Here is a 25,245-nt window from a genome sequence, read left to right as displayed (position 1 = left end):
TCCATAGGGCCAAACCAAATTATTGAAGTCATTTAGGACTGCCACGCACTAATTACAGTACGTGGATATGGTGGATATACTACGGAAGTTTGTCAGAGAAGAGCGCTTTGGCAACTGGGCGTTGCACATTGACGCTGTGTCAGAAATGCTGCGCTACCTGGCAGCTTCTGGGCACAACCCCTACACCAAATCAGCCTACCTCTGTGTGCATCGGATGAGCAAGCTCAAGGATGAACGTCAAGATGTATACCGACGATTTGAAGAAGGGTTATATCTTTTCAGAAGAAGTGATCGCCTTTGGACAGGTCTGTCCGTATATCTCACCATCGAAAAGGTCCTGATGAGGGAAGACCAGCGGTGGCCTGATGAGAGGGCGAGGCATATGACGAGGTGTATTAAAATGATTGACACTTCCTCAGAATATGCTTGTTGGTCAAGTTTAGCTCGTGAAAACTGGTATGATTTGATTCCTGGCCCCAGAAAATGTTTGTCTAGCACTTAAAATTAAAGCCCAATGTCATTTAGAAGCGGAGATAATTGGAAATATCTGTTTTCTGGCGGCCATTTTGGAAAATGGCCGCCATGTATTTTTTGGCCAGGTTTAACTTTACAAAATGCGTTTCACTTGATTCCTTGTCAGTGAAAATGTATATTTAGCACTTACAATTTAAGCCCTTAGTCATTTAGAAGCGAAGCTATTGGGAAAAGTTCGGGTTTTGGCGGCCATTTTTAAAAAATGACCGCCTTGACACTTTCCCCCTTTCGGATTGCTTAAGGACAAAATTCTGAGTATGAAACAGTTTACAGACTTGATGTTGCAATTTGTCCGAGGTCATATCAAATAATGCCTGGACTATATAGTTTGCGAAACAAAATGCAACACGCGCCTGCTGACGTGAACGGATATGGTTATCGTATCCGTATCTGTATCTGTATCCGTACGCTTGCGAAACCTCTCTAAATAATTTGTAGTCGCGACTTTAACACTAATAAAGCACACTAGTCGCCACGGCCTACTTTTGCACAAGTAAAAAGCATGGTTATCCTGCGAGTGCAAATCAAATTTTTAAGTCACTGTTTTCGCAGTAAAGGTTTCGCAGAAGTTGAGCACAATTAGTCAACTGATACAAATTTGTTTATGCGAGTTGTGACGCTCAAGAACACATTCCCTGCTAAGCTGTTAAATATGCTTAGCGTAAGCACAATTCCCTAATTATACGTAAGCGCTGCGATTCTTTCCTTTAAAAGCCATTGGCACAGGACCAAACTAATAGCCTTTTAAACACAAAAAGCTACTAAACGCCGTGTCATGGCATGTGTTTAAAATAAATACTTAATTCTCGACAACGGGAATTGATAATTGTTTTAATGTTTTCTCGAAAAGTGAAGCATTTCATGGAATAATATTTCAAGAGAAGTCTTTCACCATTACCTTCTGTAAACCCTGAAAGTTATTTGTAAATATGTGATTTTTTTTTCTTTTTTCTGTGCCGAAAGTGTATAATGGCTTTAATTGATGCACTCAAATTAAGTCTCACCGAAGCGAACATGATTTTGCTGCTAGTTTGAGTTTTCTTGTTCATTTATGTGCAACGAATTTCAACTTCTTTGCATTCAAATTAAAGATGAGTTATGGCTTCATAAGTTAACTGGGAATTATAGCTCATTTACTAGCACATACATGTAGTCCTCCTTTGTAAGAGGTGTTTCCATGTACTGTACATTATAATATTACAATTTACATCATTTGTTTTTTCTTCATTGAAATAACTGTTCCTTTTGCATTGTTTCCCTAAAAGTTAAAGCCTGTATCCGATGAGTTTGAAATGAAAACTAAATATTTTGCTTTAGCCTTGAGATTGTGTTGTTGTCTTTTTTTCTGAATGTCCTGAACATGTCAAATTAGAAGTTTTAACTTTTAGTTTGACATGTTTCGAATTTGTTTATAGGCAGCAACGAATGAGTATAAGCACATAACATAGAATTTGAATTTGAATGCAAACAATGCATTTGGAAAATGTTTGCCCATTAATGAAATTGAATGGTTGACCAGCTTTTGCTGCTGGCTTTAACGAAATTGAATGAGTCTTGCAGCCTGATGAAGTTTAATGATTTTATTTGACCAGTGAATGCTTAACTTTTGAAATCGAATAACTAGTTTTGACTTTTCAATGTTGATTTAAAGTGCATTCATTTTCAAAACGAAAATGAATGAGTCAATGGATTTTTGTTGAAATTGACCGAAAAAATCTATATTAGAAAGTTTGGGTCTGCACAATGTTTTTCTTATTCTTATTCCTTATTTGGCCATTAAACAATTACAAACACAAGCACACAGTATGTAAAATAAATAAATAATACAAATACACAAGTGAATGCAAAGCAGGACAAACAGTAAGGGCACAGGAAATTATAAAACAACCCTAATGTGATGGCCATGATCAAGAAAAGTGTATTCATAAATACCCCATACGGTTTTGCTATTCCTATTGGTGAAGAGCGCGTCACGTGGGTGTGTATAAACCCTTGTTAATGACCAGTAAAAAGTGTTGAAACACGGGCGTGACACGCGAGCTCGCACCTGTGCTTATATAATACAGTTTCTTCATTCATATTGGTCAAGAGCAACGGCCGGGACAGTTGTGCCACATCACGCTATACGCGCGATACGCGCATAGCATTCCCTTATAAGGAGTTGTTTAACCGAGGGCGGCAGAGGGCTTTACCATTTCATAGCTGGAGGGGTGTTGTGTTGAAAGAAATCATCGAACAAATAAGTGCTCATGTTTTTTTACCAAAAAGGTATTTATGGATGGGAATCAAAGTGTGTTGAATCGGTTTTCAAATAGAGGTTTAAACCCGCCGAGGCCTGGTCCTTGGTAATTTTGTCTCGGTAAAATTATTAAGAACCAGGCCTCGTTGGGTTTTTACCACTGGTTGAAAACCTCTTCACCACACATTGATTTCCTTAATTAAACACTGGAGCTCGAAAGCCTGTTAATCCAGGCACTTAGGGAGGCACACACACACTATTATATAAAATACTCTCTTAGGGAAAAACAATTTTTAATTAAAAATAAATACAACCTAGACGTAATTGCATTTATGCACAAATGCATGGCTGTTTCTTAATAACATTTTAAATTTGTCAACTGAATTTGAAATGTTTTTTTTTTTTCACAGCAGTTATGACCAATCCGGTCTATTTAAAAAATAATTTGGATTATACCATGTTCAGATAGCAATTGATGTGTTACAGGCGCAAAAATGGAAAAAAAAAATCTTTAAAAAAATCATGTGATGACGTCATCATTACGTCATTTTACAATTCACGAGGACTTGCCAATATCTAACAATCTACGAAGTTTCAGCATAATCGCGTCGTTACTTCGAGAGTTATACGACTTCAAAAAGTGCACCTTCAATGCCGCGTCACGTGACCCCCGATGACGTCTTTGATCTGAAACTTCACACATATACACAGTTAACATGTGTGTACAATTTAAAGTGATTACAACAAATTTCACCACAGACATCTTCAAAAAGTCCATTTTGAAGAGATTTTAACCTGCCGCTAGAGGGCGCTGTTGCAATTTGTGACGTCATCAACATTTTGTTTGAACCGCCAACCCTTGCTAGACACTTACGTCATTGGAAAGCAACTTTATAACTTTTACCACTTTTGAGTTACAGGGCACTTCCGTTTTTGGCCCGTTTCGACCGGAAGTAGATGTCATATTAGGTCACGCGCACGAACAAAAAATTAAAACCTAATTTTTTCCTACCCAATCCCGCAAACAGAAACCTACGGTCTCTTTTGGATGATTTGATATCAATTTTTAAACATTTAACATAAAACACCTTTAAGATGACGTCATGAGACCGGTGACGTCATTATGACATCATTGCCTTAGGATCATTATTGCACCATAACCTTCGATCCCTGAAAGTGTCATTGCAAAGGAACTATGCAAAAAATCGCGAGTTCGGACTCGGGAAATAGGTCCCTCTTCTGGTCACTCCAAGTCCATCGGGGGAATAGATGTACACTGGTTACCTCATTGCCAGTCAAATGTGTATACACTGTATTGGTAACTCCCGGGAGTACTACTCCCCGGGAATATGCACGGTCGTTTCATGAAAACGTTTTAGCCCGGGGTTAACTTCCTACCCCTAAGCAGGGTTATTTTTTTCCCAGGAAAACGCTATTTTCCGGGCAAATATCGGGGAGTTAAAAGATGGGCCAAAAGTTCCCGGGAATTTCCCAGGAAATACTTTTAGTGTCGTCTTGGTAGTGAAACAATTATTAGCCCGCCTTCGAACCAAATACACAAGCTGCGGCAGCCTCTAAAAAATCGATATTGTATCAATGGTGCTGTCATAACAACTCAAACGACTGGAACAGTGAGTTATTTACACTGCCGGGTCCATATTTAACAAAACATCAACAATTATTTGGGGAAATTTCATCAGCGCTACCGTATAGACTTTTGACGATATTAAAAATGTCAGTTCAAGATCGCTTGCTGCTTCCGGTGGTTGAATGGATGACCCAGTAAAAGGGAGTGAGAACCTGTTGTTGTTGATAGAGTAGTGGACAAAAGGCATGACATGTTGGAAGGACAGGCGCAGCGCGAGTGCGATTAACGTCAACATTGTGCAAAGTAGTTAATTAAGAGTGAACGGACACCAGTCGCAAGAATAATGTAGAAGGAGAGGCTTGCATCTTACCCATCATTGCAGTAAATTAAACGCCCTTGGTCGACGGAACACGTTCGCCATTTTGTACAAGCTAAATGCATGTAATGAATGGCTATAGAAATGTTCGGCCGTTGGGTATTCGCTGCAATCATAAAATACGTAAATATTCATGCTGCATTAGTACGTAGGTTCAGTGCATGCACGCTCGCTTACGCACACACATACATGTACAGTCATGTCATGTCCACCGGACGGTTTTTGCATAGCCCCGGACACGATTGCATATGCAAAAGTGTCCGGAGCGGACAGTATTGCATGGAGGACACAATTGCATCTATAGACATGATTGCATTTGTGCACAAATGCATAGCTGTTTCGTCAATACAATTTCTCAACTGAGTTTGAAATTTGTTGTGTTTCAAAGCAATGAGCCCAATGTGACATAAATAAAAAACAAAATTTGGATTGTACCATGTTCAGATATCAATTTATGTGTTAAAAGTGCAAAAATGAAAAATTATTAAAAAAAATCATGTGACGAGGTCATCATGACGTCATTTCACCATTCACAAGAACTTGCCAATATCTAACAATCTACAAAGTTTCAACATAATCGCATCATTACTTCGAGAGTTATACGACTTCAAAAAGTGAACCTTTAATGCCGCGTCACGTGACCCCCGATGGCGTCATTGAATTTGAATGCAAACAATGCATTTGGAAAATGTTTGCCAATTAATGAAATTGAATGGTTGACCAGCTCTTGCTGCTGGCTTAAAAAAAAATTAATTGAATTGGTGGAGAGCGCGTCACGTGGGTGAGTATAAACCTTTGTTTAATGACCAGTAAAAAGTGTTGAAACATGGGCGTTACACGCGAGCTCGCACCTGTGCTTATTCAAGACAGTTTCTTAATTCCTATTGGTCAAGAGCAACGGCCGGGACAGTTGTGCCACATCACGCGATACGCGCGACGCGCACAGCATTCCCTCATAAGGAGTTGTTTAACCGAGGGCGGCAGAGGACCTTACCATTTTTGTATAGCTGGAGGGGTGTTGTGTTGAAAGAAATCATTGAACAATTATAAAAATGATGAAAGAAAAAACACCATTGTTGGACGAATTTGTGTGCTTTCATATAGGAATACAAGACTTCTAGCTAGAAGTCTTTAATTAATATTTTTAGGGCTAAATTTCCGGGATAGTTTCTTTTATTCGCCATAATTATTATAAGAATAATATGATGTGGAAAGCTCTTCAAAATTCAGCTAGTCGTTATATAGCTTGCTAAAGGCAGTGGACACTATTGGTAAATACTCAAAATAATTTTTAGCATAAAACCTTACCTGGTAACGAGTAATGGGGAGAGGTTGATGGTATAAAACATAGAAACGGCTCCCTCTGGAGTGACGTAGTTTTAGAGAAAGAAGTAATTTTCCACGAATTTGATTTCGAGACCTCAGATTTAGAATTTGAGGTCTCGAAATCAAGCATCTGAAAGCACACAACTTCTTGTGACAAGGGTGTTTTTCTTTCATTATTATCTCGCAACTCCAACGACCAATCGAACTCAAATTTTCACAGGTTTGTGATTTTATGTAATGTTGAGATACACTAAGTGAGACGACCAATTGAGCTCAAGGTTTCACAAGTTTATTGTATGCTTAAAAATGTTGAGAAACACCAAGTAAGGAGACTAGTCTGTGGCATTTACCAATAGTGTCCAGTGTCTTTAATAGCCCGACTGTGGTGAACATCCAGTAAAAAAAAGAACCAATACAACACGGCTTCATATTATGCGCAATTAATCTAAATACCAACAACCAATCACAATACCGTATCATCGCGCACGTGACCGATATTATTAGATGTTTTTTGACGATCTCCATGACATCACATTAGTCCAGTCACCTTCACAGACAATATTAACGAAGTAGATTTGACAGAAGAAACTGTAGTTTGTGTTAGGTGTTCGTCACTATTCGGCAATGTACGGGTTATGTTATTTCTGAGGAGAACTTGTTGCATACAGGCCTACCTTTTCTGCAAACTCACAAACATAAACAATACTATTGTTTGAGTTAGTATCGTCTAGTTAAGTCATGGCATACAGCATCTCTGTATATCTCCCCATCTTGCTGATTCTATACACGATGTTACAAATGCCTCTGGTGTGGTGTGATTGACTATGCTTTGGTTGGCCGGAACCACACCACCATAAATGCCACAAAGAATCAAAAGCTGTGTTACCAGGCCTGTCTGAAGGATTCACCCAGATGTAGATCTGCAAATTACCGGCCTAGAGATCAAGAATGTGACTTGAACTGTGCCTCACATGGAAGTGGTATTTTGTCAAAATAAAGCTTTTGTCACGAATATCTTTGTATTATATGAGTGGAACGTGAAATACTAAGGTTCAAAAAATTAGTTCTTATCTTATTTGCAAATTTAAGAGTAGGCCCCGACCCGAGAGGGCGCTGTTCGTGACGTCAATCGAGGCGCGATAATATTTGAAGAGAAAATGATGCACAGTGCTGAAAAAGATGTCGGGCCGGACCACTATAGGCACTATCGCTCTTGTGAGTCTGACCAGCCATGAAGACTGACCCAATCTCTGGTTGTTTTGCTGCATCCAGCAGCAATACACTTGGTCGGCATTGCCGGAAAAATGCAAGAAAACAACTTTTTCGAACAAACTCAATGACTTGGACTTGCATGTACTTTGCCTGTGTGTTTACTCTACGCATCAAGGCAAAGTCTGCCTCGATTAAAGTCAAACAGGGGTAGGCGGAGTCAAACCCCAAATAACTTTAACTATTTTTAAACATATAAATCGTGACAAACAATTATTTATAAAAAATGTTTTATTTAACATGTACTCTTATGTTTAAAAAAAAAAAAAAATCTATTTCCTGCCGTCGATTTCACAAAACTCTTCCTAACTTAGGATTAATCTTAGGACTTAGGACGAGTCCCAACCCCACACTGTAGCATGCAGACCTTAAGATTAATCCCAAGTCAGGACGAGTTACTCGTCCTAACTCGAGATAAGACGAGTCCTATTAACTCTTTGTGAAATCGACGGCGGGTGACTTTAAAAGAACATTACTTTTTTTTCTTCTTTTTTTTTTCTTTCTTTTCTTCAACAAAACAGTTCTGGTAGTGTAAGCACCTTATTTTATTCACCATATTATACATGTACATAAACTGACAAACCTGTAGAAGTTTGAGATCGATCGACCATCTGGGTCACGAGAAAATAGTGAAAACCCACACATTTTGCATGACGTCGATTCAAAAATAAAATAAACAAAACGCCCACTAAGCGATAAACTAAAAACGGGAAATTAGTTTTATTCATTTCTCCTTAAAGCCAGTGGACACTTTTGGTCGTCGGAGTTGCGAGATAACTATGAAAGAAAAAATACCCTTGCCACCCTTTCAGATGCTTGATTTCGAGACCTCAAATTCTAAACTTGAGGTCTCGAAATCAAATTCTGGGAAAAATTAATGACTTCTTTCTCAAAAACTACGTCACTTCAGAGGGAGCCGTTTCTCACAATGTTTTATACTACCAACCTCTCCCCATTACTCTTTACCAAGTAAGATTTTATGCTAATTATTATTTTGAGAAAATAGAATTAGCTGTTGCAAACAACTTACCAACCAAATGGACCGAGAGTATAAATGCAAAAAAATAGTTAATGGCCTGACGTTTCGACCCTAGCAGAGTCTTTCTCGAAGGCTAAATGACAACACAACAAACATGAACAGGTAACTAAGTGAAGCAAAAGCAGTGAAGTGGAAATACATGAATGGGGTTAGAAAGCATACATAAAAAAGCAGGGGGTAAACAATGAATGGGGGACAAAAGGGGGGGGGGTGAAGGGAAGGGACTTGCTTGACCACAATAAGCAAGAAGATGGAAACACAAAGGACAACATCAAGGGTGGTGAGGTTGGGTAAAAAGTAATTTATTAGTGAATGAGGCTCAGGCTAAAAGGCTATGGGGAAAAAAGGAGACGGCAAAACAAAAGGTTTATTAATCTTTTTTTCCCCCCCAAAAAATACAAAGAATAAGTGATGAATGGTTATTAATGTATTATAATAAAAATAAAAAATTACTGCCACGGTATTGGGGATGTTTACTGTTCAATGATACCAATTGTTTTTCCTTTTCAGATGATGGGATGTGACCTCCACCCTGACTCAACAAATACCGACGTTTGTAGCGTCGATAACTTTACACCTTCATGTCAAGAAGGTACGACGAAACCTGTTTCAGGTCCAAGAAATATGTGTCAACATTAATTAATCGGTTCCTGACATTTGCAATTCAAATGATCTGCTCCTCCCTTTAACTTCAGTTCGATATGAAATAAATATTCAGATTTTCTCACAATGCTCGACATGTAAGCGCAAAACCAATGACAGACACACAGCAGTGCTATCCATTGTAATAAGGCTTGCTGATGCTGCCATTGCAAGTGTTTCCGTAGAATTAAAGTCACCTGGAAATATAATTGTTTTTCTTCAAACATTAGATAGAGTATGTTTCTGAACAAAATAATGTTTTGAGTAATTGTTTTTAACGATTTATATGTTTTAAAAAAATAACTAAAGTTGTGTGGGGTGACTCCGCCTACCCCTTTTGTGACGTCAATCGAGGCAGACTTTGCCTTGATCGAACATCGAACACACGTACGTGCAAGTACATTCAAGTCCTAGTCTTGAGTTTGTACGTTTCGAAAAAGTGTTTTTCATGCATTTTTTCGGCAATGTCGACTTGGTGTATTGGTCCGGTCCGACGTCTTTTCCAGCGCTGTGCAGCAAACACTTCGAGCCGTCGAGCTTCGAGAATCCGGAATACACTACACATTTTGACATGAAGAGAAAAGTTCTTTTCTAAACATGACGCCACCCTAACAATTTAAGGAGCATTTTCTTAACGTGAAAAAAATTAGTTAATTGTTTATTCATATTCCACTTATTAGTGACAAAAGCTTTATTTTGACAAAATACCACTTCCCGGTGACTTTACCTTTTTAAAAAGTCAGTTGGGGTAGTCTTTCCGCATTTTACAAAATAATAATCCCGCCCCAAATGGTTAATTTTTCGAAAAAATAGTGTCTCTAATTGCACGACAGAGCATTTCTAGGAACCAAAAGCTTCCTAGCCCTTATGCGGGCCCGGACCCAGAACCAAACTGTCAGGAATTGTTTTAATCTTTGACTTTGTTGTCATCCAAATCACTTTGTCAATTATAACTAAAGGAGATAAAACTCACACTGACTGCACAATTATTGTTCACTAATGTTGAATGGTGTAATCATTTTTACCCACTGACAATACGCCTATACCAACCCTTGACACAATACCGCCAAACTGCTATTTATTATACTAGCGGTTGACTTAAATTAATGATTAGTTAGCTGTTAATACATTATGTGTGTTTCCGTGATAGTGCGAACAAGGGCCCGCAAGAGCAAGTTCTATGCAAAGGGCTCTGGGTCCGGGCTCTGGGTCCGGGCTCTGGGTCCGGGCTCTGGGTCCGGGCTCTGGGTCCGGGTTCTGGGTCCGAGCTCTGAGTCCGGGCTCTGGGTCCGGGCTCTGGGTCCGGGCTCTGGGTCCGGGCTCTGAGTCCGGGCTCTGGGTCCGGGCTCTGGGTCCGGGCTCTGGGTCCGAGCTCTGAGTCCGGGCTCTGGGTCCGGGCTCTGGGTCCGGGCTCTGGGTCCGGGCTCTGGGTCCGGGCTCTGGGTCCGGGCTCTGGGTCCGGGCTCTGGGTCCGGGCTCTGGGTCCGGGTTCTGGGTCCGAGCTCTGAGTCCGGGCTCTGGGTCCGGGCTCTGGGTCCGGGCTCTGGGTCCGGGCTCTGAGTCCGGGCTCTGGGTCCGGGCTCTGAGTCCGGGCTCTGGGTCCGGGCTCTGGGTCTGGGCTCTGGGTCCGAGCTCTGAGTCCGGGCTCTGGGTCCGGGCTCTGGGTCCGGGCCCGCATAAGGGCATGGCAAGCTTTTGGTTCCTAGAAATGCTCTGTCGTGCAATTAGAGACACTATTTTTTCGAAAAATTAACCATTTGGGGCGGGATTATTATTTTTTAAAATGCGGAAAGACTACCCCAACTGACTTTTTAAAAAGTTAAAGTCACCTGGAAGTGGTATTTTGTCAAAATGAAGCATTTGTCACTTAAATATGTGTTTTGATGAGTGGAATATGAATAAACAATTAACTATAAGGTTTAAAAAAAAATTAGTTTCCATGTTATTTACAAATTTGAAAATAATCCCGACCCGATAGGGCGCTGTTCGTGACGTCAATCGAGGCGCGATGAATCGCATGCAGTGCCAACACAAGATAGTGAAGCTTGGCGCAAGCTAAAACATGCCCTCAAAGTTGTAACAATACCTGATTTTTTTTCCTCGTTAGGCAAATGCTCCTTTAGTTCGTTACGTCTTTCAGGTACCTTCTTCGACTTCCACACTAGCTGCAAAAATTGTTGGATGGCGTCATGTTTTAGAAAAGAACTTTTCTCTTTATGTCAAAATGTGAAGTGTATTCCTGATTCTCGAACGAAGCACAACGGCTCGAAGTGTTTGCTGCACAGCATTGGAAAAGACTTGCAAACTGACCCCATCATTAGTTGTTTTGCTGCATCCAGCAGCAATACATCTGGTCGACATTGGCGGAAAAAATGCAAGAGAAAACCTTTTTCGAAACGTACAAACTCACGACTAGGACTTGAATGTACATGTGTTCGATGTTCGATCGGGGCAAAGTCTGCCTCGATTGACGTCACAAAAGTGGTAGGTGGAGTCACCCCCACACAACTTTATAATTGTTTTTAACATAATATAAATCGTTAAAAACAATTACTAAAAAAAATTTTTTTATGGTTCAGAAACATATACTCCATGGTTTGAAGAAAAAACAAAATTATTTCCAGATGACTTTAAGTGAAATGCGAAAGTCAGATTTTAGTTATTGAGGGATGCCGATAATCTGCCACTAGAATAAGACGTTTTTGACCCCAGAAGAGTATGAGTCCCAAGTCGTGTAGTCTCAGCCACTAATTGGCACAGTGTCTCAGCCACTAATTGGCACGGTGTCTCAGCCACTAATTGGCACGGTGTCTCAGCCACTAATTGGCGCGGTGTCTCTTTTTGTGCGGAGTGAATATTCCATAATGCACGACGAAATCACGGAACGCATTCAAAATGGTGTATTTTTTGTTAACACGCGCATAATAGATCCTTAAAAAATCGCACAAAACTGCACCCATGAAACCCCTTAAACTATTTTATTCTAAATGTTTGTCCAGGTCAAGCTATCATTGTATGACGACACTGGGGTCAAAGTTAAATTGGTATTCAAGGGAACAGACTCAGACATTTTGAGCTGGTTCGCCAAGGAGCGCCTTGTATCCTCTCCATTGAGTGACCTGACAACAACAGCCACAACTAATTACTTCTCTATCGATCGAGATGTGACCTCTATTCTGTACGTATACGCACACACTTCATTATTCAACGCTAACTATTATTCTTCCATATTAAAAATGCATTGTTGTTAACTATTGTAAAACAAAATATAAAAAAGTTGTTGACTTTGTGTGTTGTCCCATTAAATATGCCCAAGAGAGAATCCAAATTAACATCGTCGCGTGCTTTTTTATTCTTTTGGGTACCTTATGTGTGACAACACCCATGTTTAAATTCCAACAAAGCTAAAAAGCCGCCAAGGTTGACGCGAAGAGACAGCTAAACACACCAATACCAAAATAACAACAAAAAGGAGTGGCCAACAACTGACCCTGAAAGTAAGGATGGGAACGCAGTGTTGAGGTCTCAATGCCGGTTTCGCTCGTCTTAGGTATTACTCACACATTGACTGCAATATTACTGTTTCTTTTACCAGATCACTAGTCGAACATAAAAATACATAATAAAATTACTTTTGGGCACCGCTCAGCCCCCCCTCCCCCCCCCAAAAAAAAAAAAAGGTTTTGATCTTCCAATAATTATGTTTAATATAAGCGGCCTCTTGGCAAAATTGGCAGATTTAACAAGATATGGTTTACGGATGAAGAGTGAAGTCGGTGACCATGTCAAAGTTCATTTAGTTTAATTATGTAGTGACGTCATCAGCGACCTTCAGCGACTGGTCACTGATGCCTCAGGGGTAAAACTGTGATTTTGTTTTGTATGATCGCTCGTCAAGATTCCGTCGCTAGACAATTCAAAAACACGTAGGCCTATCAAAATGAAAACTTCGAAATAAATTTGATCACATTGAATGCTTTTGCCTCGTGTCACCCCCTTTTGTTACTCTTTCATACATAGTATGGTAGATCGGCGGTTCTTCATCAATATGAACTACGGTGGATGTGATAAGGACCGTGGCTGGATGACGGTGGTAGATTCAGGAGTAGGACCTTGCTCATGGGAGAAATCATTCAGCAGTTATCCTATAATAATGTACAGTACAAACTACACATCAACTATTTTTAATGACGCAAGAACTGGTAAATGTTAACTTAAAGCTTAAACAATAAGTATTTAGATAAAGTGTTTTTCAACCAGTGATCGCATAATAAAACTTGGACATGATGTCTGCACAGAGTAGAGCGGCCCCGGCTCAGGAGTTCAAAGGTGGCTCATTGGCTCATCATCTGCGCCGCGCGTTCAATGTTTTCCATTATTTTACAATAATATGGATTTATAATGCGCACTTTTCCAGAAAACCGATCAAGGCGCGTACACAAAATGAAAACATTATACAATAGAAAATGAAGAATAAACAAAACATAATGAAACCCAATGAAAGTCTAAGTGAACAAGTGTGTTTTCAGTTCCCTCTTGAAGTTGTTGAGAGATGTTGTTTGGCGAAGTGAGACTGGGAGCTTATAGTTTCACCAATGGCAGCGTGATGACGTCATTGCATGAAGGTCCATAGGCCCAAAACAATCTTGTGTAGCCAATTGAATGATATAGGTTTTCTTGTTCAAATTTGGCAAATGAGCAGTCAGTTTCATTTTCATGCGTTCGAATTAAAGCTGTTTTGCCTCTCCAGTTGTTACTGCGTTCAAATTCAAAATTCGGTCATTCAGTTTCGTTTCGAGTCAAGCCAAATTCTTTTAGCACTTTGTTCAATTTTGCGTATCGTCATTCTTTTTCGTGACACACACGCCTCAAGAAGCGTCTGCGAATTTGAATGCTGCTTTGATGAATTGTTAAATTGAATGAATATTTTGTTAAATCGAATGACGCAACATTACATTTGACTAATCATAAAACGAAATCGAATGACCCTTTTCAGTAGCATTCGATTTCGCGCGAAATAGAATAGCTTGGTGGTTAAATTGGCTGATCATTTGCCGAAATTGACCGAGAAAACCTATAATATGACAATCGAACCCCTTCTAATAGATGAATGTTTTTGGTTAAATTGGTAATTACCCAAAACAATTATTGCATAAAACCTTACTTGGTAACGAGTAACGGGGAGAGGTTGATATTATATAAAATTGTGAGAACATGGCTCCCTCTGAAGTAACGTAGAGTTCGAGAAAGAATTAATTTTTCACGAGGTTGATGTCGAGACCTCAAAATTAGATTTTGAGCTCTTGAAATCAAGCATCTTAAAGCACATAAACTTTGTTTGACAAGGGCGTTTTCTTTCATATCTCGCAACTAAGACGACAAATTGAGCTCAAAAGTTCATAGGTTTGTTATGTTATGCATATATGTTGAAGACTGGTCTTCGACAATTACCAATAGTGTCCAGTGCCGTTAATAACAAAACAGCGTTCCGCCGAATATTTCAACAAACTAATTGAGGTACAGAATATTGGTTAAAAATCAGCCACTAGTTCCATTAAAAGCTGAAAGATCAATGAGTATGAGAAGTTCAAACAAAAATATTGTTATTATGCGAATATTAACATTTCGTGATTTCTACTCAATAGCATGATTCCCTTTCATTTTTTGTTCTTCTTTCAGATAAAACTTTGGGCATAGCGGATTACTTGACCATCCACATCGATACGGAGTGAGACGAGACTCTAAAGCGAATCCGCACCGAGCGTGACCTGTTGGTGTCGCACTGCAGTTTTACCCACCACGGTGAACAACCCTGCGCGTTTTAAATAATATAATTTGAAACGCAAATTTGAAAAGGTAATTTTTTTTAGTCGATTGAGTTTTTAATTCTAATTATTTTATAAATTCATGGGGAAATTATGTAGTGAAACTCAATGGGACATTTAAGTAACAATTTTAAGTAAACACAGAATATAATAATATCAGAAATGATATTTCTCACTAGTTGTTATAGATTGCTGTCATAATAAGTGTTAAAAATGTTGTCAAGGTCATAGGTCATACAAACCAATCAACGTGATGTTATTTTTTTAATTGAAGGGCACAATAGTACATTATTTGGTTCTGACGAACCTCAACAAAATTTAATGTATTTTCTACAGTGTTTCTATATATTTATATTTGATTTGGTATTTGATTTGGTATTTGATGTGCAATTTTTATGTCGTTTTTGTCATTGTGCCATTTTGTGCCTTTGCTATTTTTATTGTCTGGATCGCCTTTAGATAGTGATTATTTTCGCTTTTTGGTTATCCGCAGGCTTGTTCTCTGTGTAGTCTTATTTTTTATTGCCTATTCTTTGTATGCACTGTTTGCCTGGAAATAAATAAATAAATAAATAAATAAATAAATAAATAAATAAATAAATAAATAAAAACTGTGTTTTAAACTGTATACATAGATCATGTCCATAAAAACTATCTCGAGTTCGGAAGAACAGACTTGATTCGAATACGTGAGAGCATCCGCCGTCAATACTAATACTATGTAGCTATTCTGGTCCCGAGAATGGGACAGGTTTTAGTTTTCAGATGTTAGGCGATGGGGACTGAAAACAGAAGCGGGGATCAGGACTTGAGTCAACTTTAGGAAGAACACAGTTCAATGCATTGTCTGATGTTTGTATCAACTTTTGATTGGAAAAAAGGGAACACATCTCAAAACCTGCTCAGTTGTTATTCTTATAACCCCTTGAACTTATTAACACAATAATTATTGTCATTTTCACTTTTACGGTATTAGGCTTTTATATAGCAACTTTTCTTGACGGTGTTTACTAAAATATTAAAATTATGTTTTTTTTAAATGAATTTCAAAGAAAATTTATCAAAGAAAAATACGCGCACATTTTATTTATAATTACTTGTTGGGAAAGCTGACCAAAACAGAGAGTGGCTGGTTCGATTGGTATCCAAGTGAAGTGGATGGTTTTTTGTACCATGTTGCTGCTCAAACCTATCAGAAAAGTGGAGGAGATACATTTTGTAATCCTTGAAAAAAAGGAGGGGGTAGATTGTGTTATCCCCTGAACCTCAAACATGACCAAAAGATTGTGCAATGTTATGCTAACGTGGAAATTATGACATAATTAAAACGAATCAATTTTCATGTCACCATTACTTGCCTGCCAGGAAAGGCTACGGAATGTACAAGATCGCTCCTAAAGACACTGCCATGGCACTGTACCGCCCAGTCGCCAAAAGCCTATCTTTAAAATTATTATTATTGCGACAAAAAAAGTAACACCTAAATAGGTAGTCATTAGTTCGCGTTTGGTCGTGTCAATGGCAATCGTTTAAGGAATACAATATTGTTATTTTCCCCTTCACAGTTGACTTGTAAAAAATGTATCGCTAATGATGATGAATTTTGTGTAGCTCGTGACCATCACTACGCTCATTATGAAATCCTAAACAGTGTTATTTTCTGTTATTATGATGAAATGACATTAACAAAACTAATGACTTAGAAACTAATCACCACGAGCAAATGATGTCAGGTACAAGGCTTCAACAACTATAGTGTGTTAATTTTGAACCTCATCAAAATAATTGCTACCAGGCCATTAGCCGTTAACGGAGCATTACAAAATTGTTTTTTTGCTAACAAAACAGATGCTGGCAGTGTAAGCACTTTATGTAACCCACCATACATAAACTGGAAAACCTGTAGAAGTTTAACATCAATCGGCCCGTGGTCATGAGAAAAATATTGAAAACATTTTGCATGACATTGATTTAAAGGGAAGAGTACACGTTTGGTAATTGTAAAAGACCAGTCTTCTCACTTGGTGTATTCCATCATATGCATAAAATGACAAGCCTGTGAAAATTTGGCCTCAATCGGTCATCGAAGTTGCGAGAAAATGATGAAAGAAAAAAACACCCTTGCTGGACGAATTTGTGTGCTTTCAGATAGGAATACAAGACTTCTAGCTAGAAGTCTTTAATTAATATTTTTAGTGAAAATTTACCTCTTTCTCAAAAACTATATTACCTCAGAGAAAGCCGTTTCTCACAATGTTTTATACTATCAACAGCTCTCCAATGCTCGTTACCAAGTCAGTTTTTAAGTTAATATTTGTTTTGAGTAAATGCCAAACGTGTACCTTCCCTTTAAACAAATGAATAAAACTCGTAAAGTCAGTGTGAGTTTTATCCCCTTTAGTTATAATTGACAAAGTGATTTGGATGACAACAAAGTCAAAGATTAAAACAATTCCTGACAGTTTGGTACATAAGATAAACGTATCAGTAAAATACACTCGTAAGAGAAAACCGAAATTAGTAATTTACTACAATATTTATTCAAACAAATTTACTCACCTGCTTGATAGTTAACTGTTCATTTTTCCAAGCATCGTATAAAGATTTGTTTCGATAGTTCTCATTGTGTGCAACTTTACCATAAAGTTTTTATGAGCTCCTAAAAATTAAACAAAAACAGCGAAGCGCAAAGTAGGCTGACCAGAATCTAATGCCACTCCTAATGTACCATTAATGACAAGGTCATTTATTATTGGAATTGGCACATTTTGTAAAGACTCGGGGTCTTGTCTGAATTATCAGTTTTTACCATAAGAAATGTCAACGCTATGGAAACTTTATGGAAGCTGCACACAGAATGGATGCTAACTTATGCGTGAGGAAACATTTACGCTGGCAGCATATTTATCAGCGAGCCTTATAGATGTATTATTTATTTTATTTTAAATCTTTAGACATCACACTAGTTACAAGTTGTAGCAGGGGCTGTCAAGGTCAAAACAAAAGTATCAAACTGTCATCAAAAGGTGTGTAAAACAGACCCCTGCCAACGGTACAAATATAATTATACAATATAAAAAGGTGATTGCACTTACTGAAACATTAAAAAATCACACAAAAGAAAACATCAAAACACAGGCAAAACCAGACTATTGAAAACAAAAAACTACACCCACAACAAAACACAGCAGCGATAAGAGGAAGGGACAACAATACACATCTACATAATGGATAGCACTGCTGCGTGTCTATCATTGGTTTTGGCAAAAACAGACCGTATCACAGTGACCGATCATCACTCCTCCTATCTATTTTTGCGACGTCTGATTTTGTTTTTCATTTTATTTTTAAGATGGCAAAGCGTTGAGAGAAATAAAAATTATAAAATGACGGTTTTCTTTTCTTTCTTCTACGATAGGGTCTGAATGGCAACTGATCTTCAAAGGGGTTGCTGGGACGGGAATTAAGTTGTATGATCTCTGGACTAACACCACGTGGGGTGAAGATTTGGGGTGTCATGGGAACTATCGAAACAAAGCTTTATACGATGCTTGGAACGATAGAAAGTTGAACGTCAAGCAGGTAAGGAAATTTGTTTGAATAAATATTGTAGTAAATTACTAATTTCGGTTTTCTTTTACGAGTGTATTTTACTGATACGTTTATCTTATGTACCAAACTGTCAGGAATTGTTTTAATCTTTGACTTTGTTGTCATCCAAATCACTTTGTCAATTATAACTAAAGGGGATAAAACTCACACTGACTGCACAATTATTGTTCACTAATGTTGAATGGTGTAATCATTTTTACCCACTGACAATACACCTATACCAACCCTTGACACAATACCGCCAAACTGCTATTTATTATACTAGCCGTTGACTTAAATTAATGATTAGTTAGCTGTTAATACATTATGTGTGTTTCCGTGATAGTGCGAACAAGGGCCCGCCAGAGCAAGTTCTATGCAAAGGGCTCTGGGTCCGGGCTCTGGGTCCGGGCTCTGGGTCCGGGCCCGCATAAGGGCATGGCAAGCTTTTAGCTCCTAGAAATGCTCTGTCGTGCAATTAGAGACACTATTTTTTCGAAAAATTAACCATTTGGGGCGGGATTATTATTTTTTAAAATGCGGAAAGACTACCCCAACTGACTTTTTAAAAAGTTAAAGTCACCTGGAAGTGGTATTTTGTCAAAATAAAGCTTTTGTCACTTAAATATGTGTTTTGATGAGTGGAATATGAATAAACAATTAACTATAAGGTTTAAAAAAAACTTGTTTCCATGTTATTTACAAATTTGAAAATAATCCCGACCCGAGAGGGCGCTGTTCGTGACGTCAATCGAGGCGCGATGAATCGCATGCAGTGCCAGCACAAGATAGTGAAGCTTGGCGCAAGCTAAAACATGCCCTCAAAGTTGTAACAATACCTGATTTTTTTTTCCTCGTTAGGCAAATGCTCCTTTAGTTCGTTACGTCTTTCAGGTACCTTCTTCGACTTCCACACTAGCTGGAAAAATTGTTGGATGGCGTTAGTTTTAGAAAAGAACTTTTCTCTTCATGTCAACATGTGAAGTGTATTCCTGATTCTCGAACGAAGCACGACGGCTCGAAGTGTTTGCTGCACAGCACTGGAAAAGACTTGCAAACTGACCCCATCATTAGTTGTTTTGCTGCATCCAGCAGCAATACATCTGGTCGACATTGCCGGAAAAATGCAAGAGAAAACCTTTTTCGAAACGTACAAACTCCATAGATATAGAATTAAAATAACTAGATCGGCCGCGCGTACATACGCGCCGTTGCCTGTGTAGAAACAGTTTTGGTTCGCCATGGACGCGGTAAAATGTCACGTGCTGACGGCAACGCGCAGAATAAAAATAATTGACAATGCCAGTTTCGTGTGACTAACAAGTAGGGTACATATTAAACGATCGTCTTAACATTGACTTAACATGTTTGTGGGTAGCTACAATGCAGTTCAAACTAACCAATTAACTAGTAAAGTTTTTAAATTCAGTTAATTCAGTTCCATTCAGACACACATTTCATTTCCATACTTCTGTGAAAGGGTCGACAAGATGAAGCTATGGAGTAAAGCAATGAAGACCTAAGCAGGATAAATGTAATGATAAGATAAGAGTATGTGACTGTTTTGATAAGTAGAACCTTGTAAAAAAAAAAGACACACAGGCAAACACAAAAAACACAAAAAGACAGACAGACACGCAAACAAAAGAACAGACGAACATAAGACATGACAGCTGAAACAAGATAGATTTATAGAGACGCTTCAACGAACTCATCATTATCGAAAGACGCCCCATGTACTATGAAGTTCTCAATAAAGAATTTTTAACAATAAATAAAAACAAAATATTGATAAAAAAAAAAACACTTAAAAAAAAAATAAAGATAAATAAAATTAAATAATGGAAACATAATTAAATAAAAAAATAAATAAAAAAATAAACAAATAAATAAATAAATGATTGAATAAAATGATCGATGTTGCTATATTATACTGAGTTCCAAAGTAACCTGTACAATTCAGAGAATTTATCCAAAGCCCATTTAGATGAAATTGTGTCGAACATTGAAGCTTAAGCAATTCCTGAAAGTATCCTTGAAGATTCGGGTTAAAAAAATCCCAGAAGAGGAGATAAAACATGCTCTCTTCAATCGAACGAAAACAAAAGTCTATGTGAAAACGGCCCCACGGTAGAATTTTACCAAATGTTTTGGTATATTCTTTGTAATGACATCTTGGAATAATACAATGACTGTTTCGCTTCGCTGAAGGGGTTTTAAGCAATTCTATGAGGTCCGCTCTGGTCAAACTTAAAAGAAGTTGAGGACCCGTCATAATTTAAACAACTGGCGTCCTAATAGTCTTTTAAATGTTGACTACAATATTTTGTAAAAACTATCACCAATCGTCTGAAACCAGTCATATCCTTTGCAGTTTTATTGCCCTTTGAACAAAACCAACTTAGAACACACGCTTCGTAATATCTGGCCGTGAAGCTTCTCTGTAGTATTTTCCCCGAAGTCATACGCCCTGACTCGAAGATACTGGCGAGCGATGCTGGTTACCACATACCAGGCTCTCTCCATGTGATGGATCGTGGAGGAAAGAATTAGCTGGATCAAGGGTGTGCTGTGGTGACTAAAACACACCACTCTTAATCATATCTTGGGCTGTTCTTCCTTCCATGGTCTCCATAAGGTTGGCCATAGGTGACGGTGTGGTGGTACCATTTTACATACGGAACACTCTCTTTCTGTTTACTCTGTGCAACCAAATGCACATCCTCTTTTTGTCCTTGAGGGGAAATCTGAGATGGAAACAAAAAGCAATAGGGTCTATAGGTTAATATGAGCTTTAATGTTGTTTGTTTGTATTTCACACTTGAAAAATAACTCTGCAACTTGGCGCTGGATGTCTGTTTCGAATATAATTTCAAATGATGTCAGTTGCCTCAGCTGATGAATGCACCTTTGGATTTAATCAGAACGCAAGCATTTCTATGCTATGGTTACTGACTGTCCAGTTAGTAGGGCATACGGTTTGCTTCGCCGTTGGTGTTAGTAATCTATCTAAATTTCTTTTCTTTCTTTTGTTCTTGTTTTCTGAAAAGAACCGTTAGTTTAACCTCAATAACGAACTCTGACTCTGGACTCCTGTATCATCGACCACCCTCAACAAATTAGGCCTAGCATTTATCCCAACTATAGTGCACGCATAAATTTGTATAATGAGTGTACATGTACATGTACTTGTACTCACCTATGGTATCTCAGTTAAGGGAGAGATTGTCCTCCAGGTTCTTTTCTCCTCCCTCGGCTTTTACATGTAGCTGCTGCACAATTATTCACCATTTCATCTACACCATAAGAAATACTCGGTAAACGTTAGGCCTATTCTAAAATGGATGGAAAGAGACTACAGTATCCGGAAATTTAAAGACGTTTTGGCTCCTCGTTTTAGTCAAAATGTGTGTTTGGTCGTCGAAAGCATGCTCGTCACATCATTTCAAATGTTGCGCGTTGCCGTCAGCACGTGATTAATGGCAGCGCACAGGCTGAACCAGCGTATTGTACGCGCGGCCGATCTAGTTATTCTATTCTATATCTATGACAAACTCACGACTAGGACTTGAATGTACATGTGTTCGATGTTCGATCGGGGCAAAGTCTGCCTCGATTGACGTCACAAAAGTGGTAGGCGGAGTCACCCCCACACAACTTTATAATTTGTTTTTAACATAATATAAATCGTTAAAAAGAATTACTAAAAAAAAATATTTTATGGTTCAGAAACATATACCCCACGGTTTGAAGAATTTTTTTTTATTTCCAGGTGACTTTAAGTGAAATGCAAAAGTCAGATTTTAGTCATTGAGGGATGCCGATAATCTGCCACTAGAATAAGACGTTTTTGACCCCAGAAGAGTGTGAGTCCCAAGTCGTGTAGTCTCAGCCACTAATTGGCACGGTGTCTCAGCCACTAATTGGCACGGTGTCTCAGCCACTAATTGGCGCGGTGTCTCTTTTTGTGCGGAATGAATATTCCATAATGCACGACGAATTCACGGAACGCATTCAAAATGGTGTATTTTTTGTTAACACGCGCATAATAGATCCTTAAAAAATCGCACAAAACTGCACCCATGAAACCCCTTAAACTATTTTATTCTAAATGTTTGTCCAGGTCAAGCTGTCATTGTATGACGACACTGGGGTCAAAGTTAAATTGGTATTCAAGGGAACAGACTCAGACATTTTGAGCTGGTTCGCCAAGGAGCGCCTTGTATCCTCTCTATGGAGTGACCTGACAACAACAGCCACTACGAATTACTTCTCTATCGATGGAGATGTGACCTCTATTCTGTACGTATACGCACACACTTCATTATTCAACGCTAACTATTATTCTTCCATATTAAAAATGCATTGTTGTTAACTATTGTAAAACAAAATATAAAAAAAGTTGTTGACTTTGTGTGTTGTCCCATTAAATATGCCCAAGAGAGAATCCAAATTAACATCGTCGCGTGCTTTTTTATTCTTTTGGGTAAATTTTAACAAAGCAAAAAAGCCGCCAAGGTTGACGCGAAGAGACAGCTAAACACACCAATACCAAAATAACAACAGAAAGGAGTGGCCAACAACTGACCCTGAAAGTAAGGATGAGAACGCAGTGTTGAGGTCTCAATGCCGGTTTCGCTCGTCTTAGGTATTACTCACACATTGACTGCAATATTACTGTTTCTTTTACCAGATCACTAGTCGAACATAAAAATACATAATAAAATTACTTTTGGGCACCGCTCAGCCCCCCCCCAAAAAAAAAAAAAAAAAAAAAAAAAAAAAGGTTTTGATCTTCCAATAATTATGTTTAATATAAGCGGCCTCTTGGCAAAATTGGCAGATTTAACAAGATATGGTTTACGGATGAAGAGTGAAGTCGGTGACCATGTCAAAGTTCATTTAGTTTAATTATGTAGTGACGTCATCAGCGACCTTCAGCGACTGGTCACTGATGCCTCAGGGGTAAAACTGTGATTTTGTTTTGTATGATCGCTCGTCAAGATTCCGTCGCTAGACAATTCAAAAACTCGTAGGCCTATCAAAATGAAAACTTCGAAATAAATTTGATCACATTGAATGCTTTTGCCTCGTGTCACCCCCTTTTGTTACTCTTTCATGCATAGTTTGATAGATCGGCGGTTCTTCATCAATATGAACTACGGTGGATGTGATATCGACCGTGGCTGGATGGTGGTGGTAGATTCAGAAGGACCTTGCTCATGGGAGAAATCATTCAGCAGTTATCCTGCTATAATGTACAGTACAAACTACACATCAACTACTTTTAATGACGCAAGAAATGGTAAATGTTAACTGAAAGCTTAAACAATAAGTGTTTAGATAAAGTGTTTTTCAACCAGTGATCGCATAATAAAACTTGGACAGGATGTCTGCACAGAGTAGAGCGGCCCCGGCTCAGGAGTTCAAAGGTTGCTCATTGGCTCATCATCTGCGCCGCGCGTTCAATGTTTTCCATTATTTTATAATAATATGGATTTATAATGCGCACTTTTCCAGAAAACCGATCAAGGCGCCAACACAAAATGAAAACATTATACAATAGAAAATGAAGAATAAACAAAACATAATGAAACCCAATGAAAGTCTAAGTGAACAAGTGTGTTTTCAGTTCCCTCTTGAAGTTGTTGAGAGATGTTGTTTGGCGAAGTGAGACTGGGAGCTTATAGTTTCACCAAGGGCAGCGTGATGACGTCATTGCATGAAGGTCCATAGGCCCAAAACAATCTTGTGTAGCCAATTGAATGATATAGGTTTTCTTGTTCAAATTTGGCAAATGAGCAGTCAGTTTCATTTTCATGCGTTCGAATTAAAGCTGTTTTGCCTCTCCAGTTGTTACTGCGTTTCAAATTCAAAATTTCGAGTCAAGCCAAATTCTTTTAGCACTTTGTTCAATTTTGCGTATCGTCATTGTTTTTCGTGACACACACGCCTCAAGAAGCGTCTGCGAATTTGAATGCTGCTTTGATGAATTGTTAAATTGAATGAATATTTTGTTAAATCGAATGACGCAACATTACATTTGACTAATCATAAAACGAAATCGAATGACCCTTTTCAGTAGCATTCGATTTCGCGCGAAATAGAATAGCTTGGTGGTTAAATTGGCTGCTCATTTGCCGAAATTGACCGAGAAAACCTATAATATGACATTCGAACCCCTTCTAACAGATGAATGTGTTTGGTTAAATTGGTAATTACCCAAAACAATTATTGCATAAAACCTTACTTGGTAACGAGTAATAGGGAGAGGTTGATATTATAAAAAATTGTGAGAACTGGCTCCCTCTGAAGTAACGTAGAGTTCGAGAAAGAATTAATTTTTCACGAGTTTGATTTCGAGACCTCAAAATTAGATTTTGAGCTCTCGAAATCAAGCATCTTAAAGCACATAAACTTTGTTTGACAAGGGCGTTTTCTTTCATATCTCGCAACTAAGACGACAAATTGAGCTCAAATGTGCATAGGTTTGTTATGTTATGCATATATGTTGAAGACTGGTCTTCGACAATTACCAAAAGTGTCCAGTGCCGTTAATAACAAAACAGCGTTCTGCCGAATATTTCAACAAACTAATTGAGGTACAGAATATTGGTTAAAAATCAGACATTAGTTCCATTAAAAGCTGAAAGATAAATGAGTATATGAAGTTCGAACAAAAATATTGTTTTTATGCGAATATCAACATTTCGTGATTTTTACTCAATAGCATGATTCCCTTTCATTTTTTTTCTTCTTTCAGATAAAATTTTGGGCATAGCTGATTACTTGACCATCCACATCGATACGGAGTGA

General features: G+C 38.4%; 1 protein-coding gene across 1 annotated transcript; it reads left to right on the top strand.

Annotated features, from left to right (window-relative positions):
* Positions 1-67: 67 nt before the first annotated feature.
* On the top strand, positions 68-25,245 carry LOC117289152. Its single transcript, XM_033770148.1, has 6 exons — positions 68-244; positions 8,882-8,963; positions 18,257-18,420; positions 22,553-22,731; positions 23,556-23,734; positions 25,193-25,245. The coding sequence occupies exons 1-6, from the start codon at positions 68-70 to the stop codon at positions 25,243-25,245; spliced, it is 834 nt and encodes a 277-aa protein (XP_033626039.1).

This window comes from Asterias rubens, chromosome 4 (assembly GCF_902459465.1).
Source record: "Asterias rubens chromosome 4, eAstRub1.3, whole genome shotgun sequence".
In the NCBI taxonomy this organism is placed as follows: domain Eukaryota; kingdom Metazoa; phylum Echinodermata; class Asteroidea; order Forcipulatida; family Asteriidae; genus Asterias; species Asterias rubens.
This window is presented reverse-complemented; position numbering and strand designations above follow the sequence as displayed.

Excerpts from the sequence above, each read along its gene's own strand:
- LOC117289152 (XM_033770148.1), top strand. The coding sequence starts at position 68 with ATGGTGGATATACTACGGAAGTTTGTCAGAGAAGAGCGCTTTGGCAAC. Across the intron at positions 245-8,881 it reads TCAAGGATGAACGTCAAGAT|ATGATGGGATGTGACCTCCA; the intron begins GTATACCGACGA and ends TTTCCTTTTCAG. Across the intron at positions 23,735-25,192 it reads TTTTAATGACGCAAGAAATG|ATAAAATTTTGGGCATAGCT; the intron begins GTAAATGTTAAC and ends TTCTTCTTTCAG.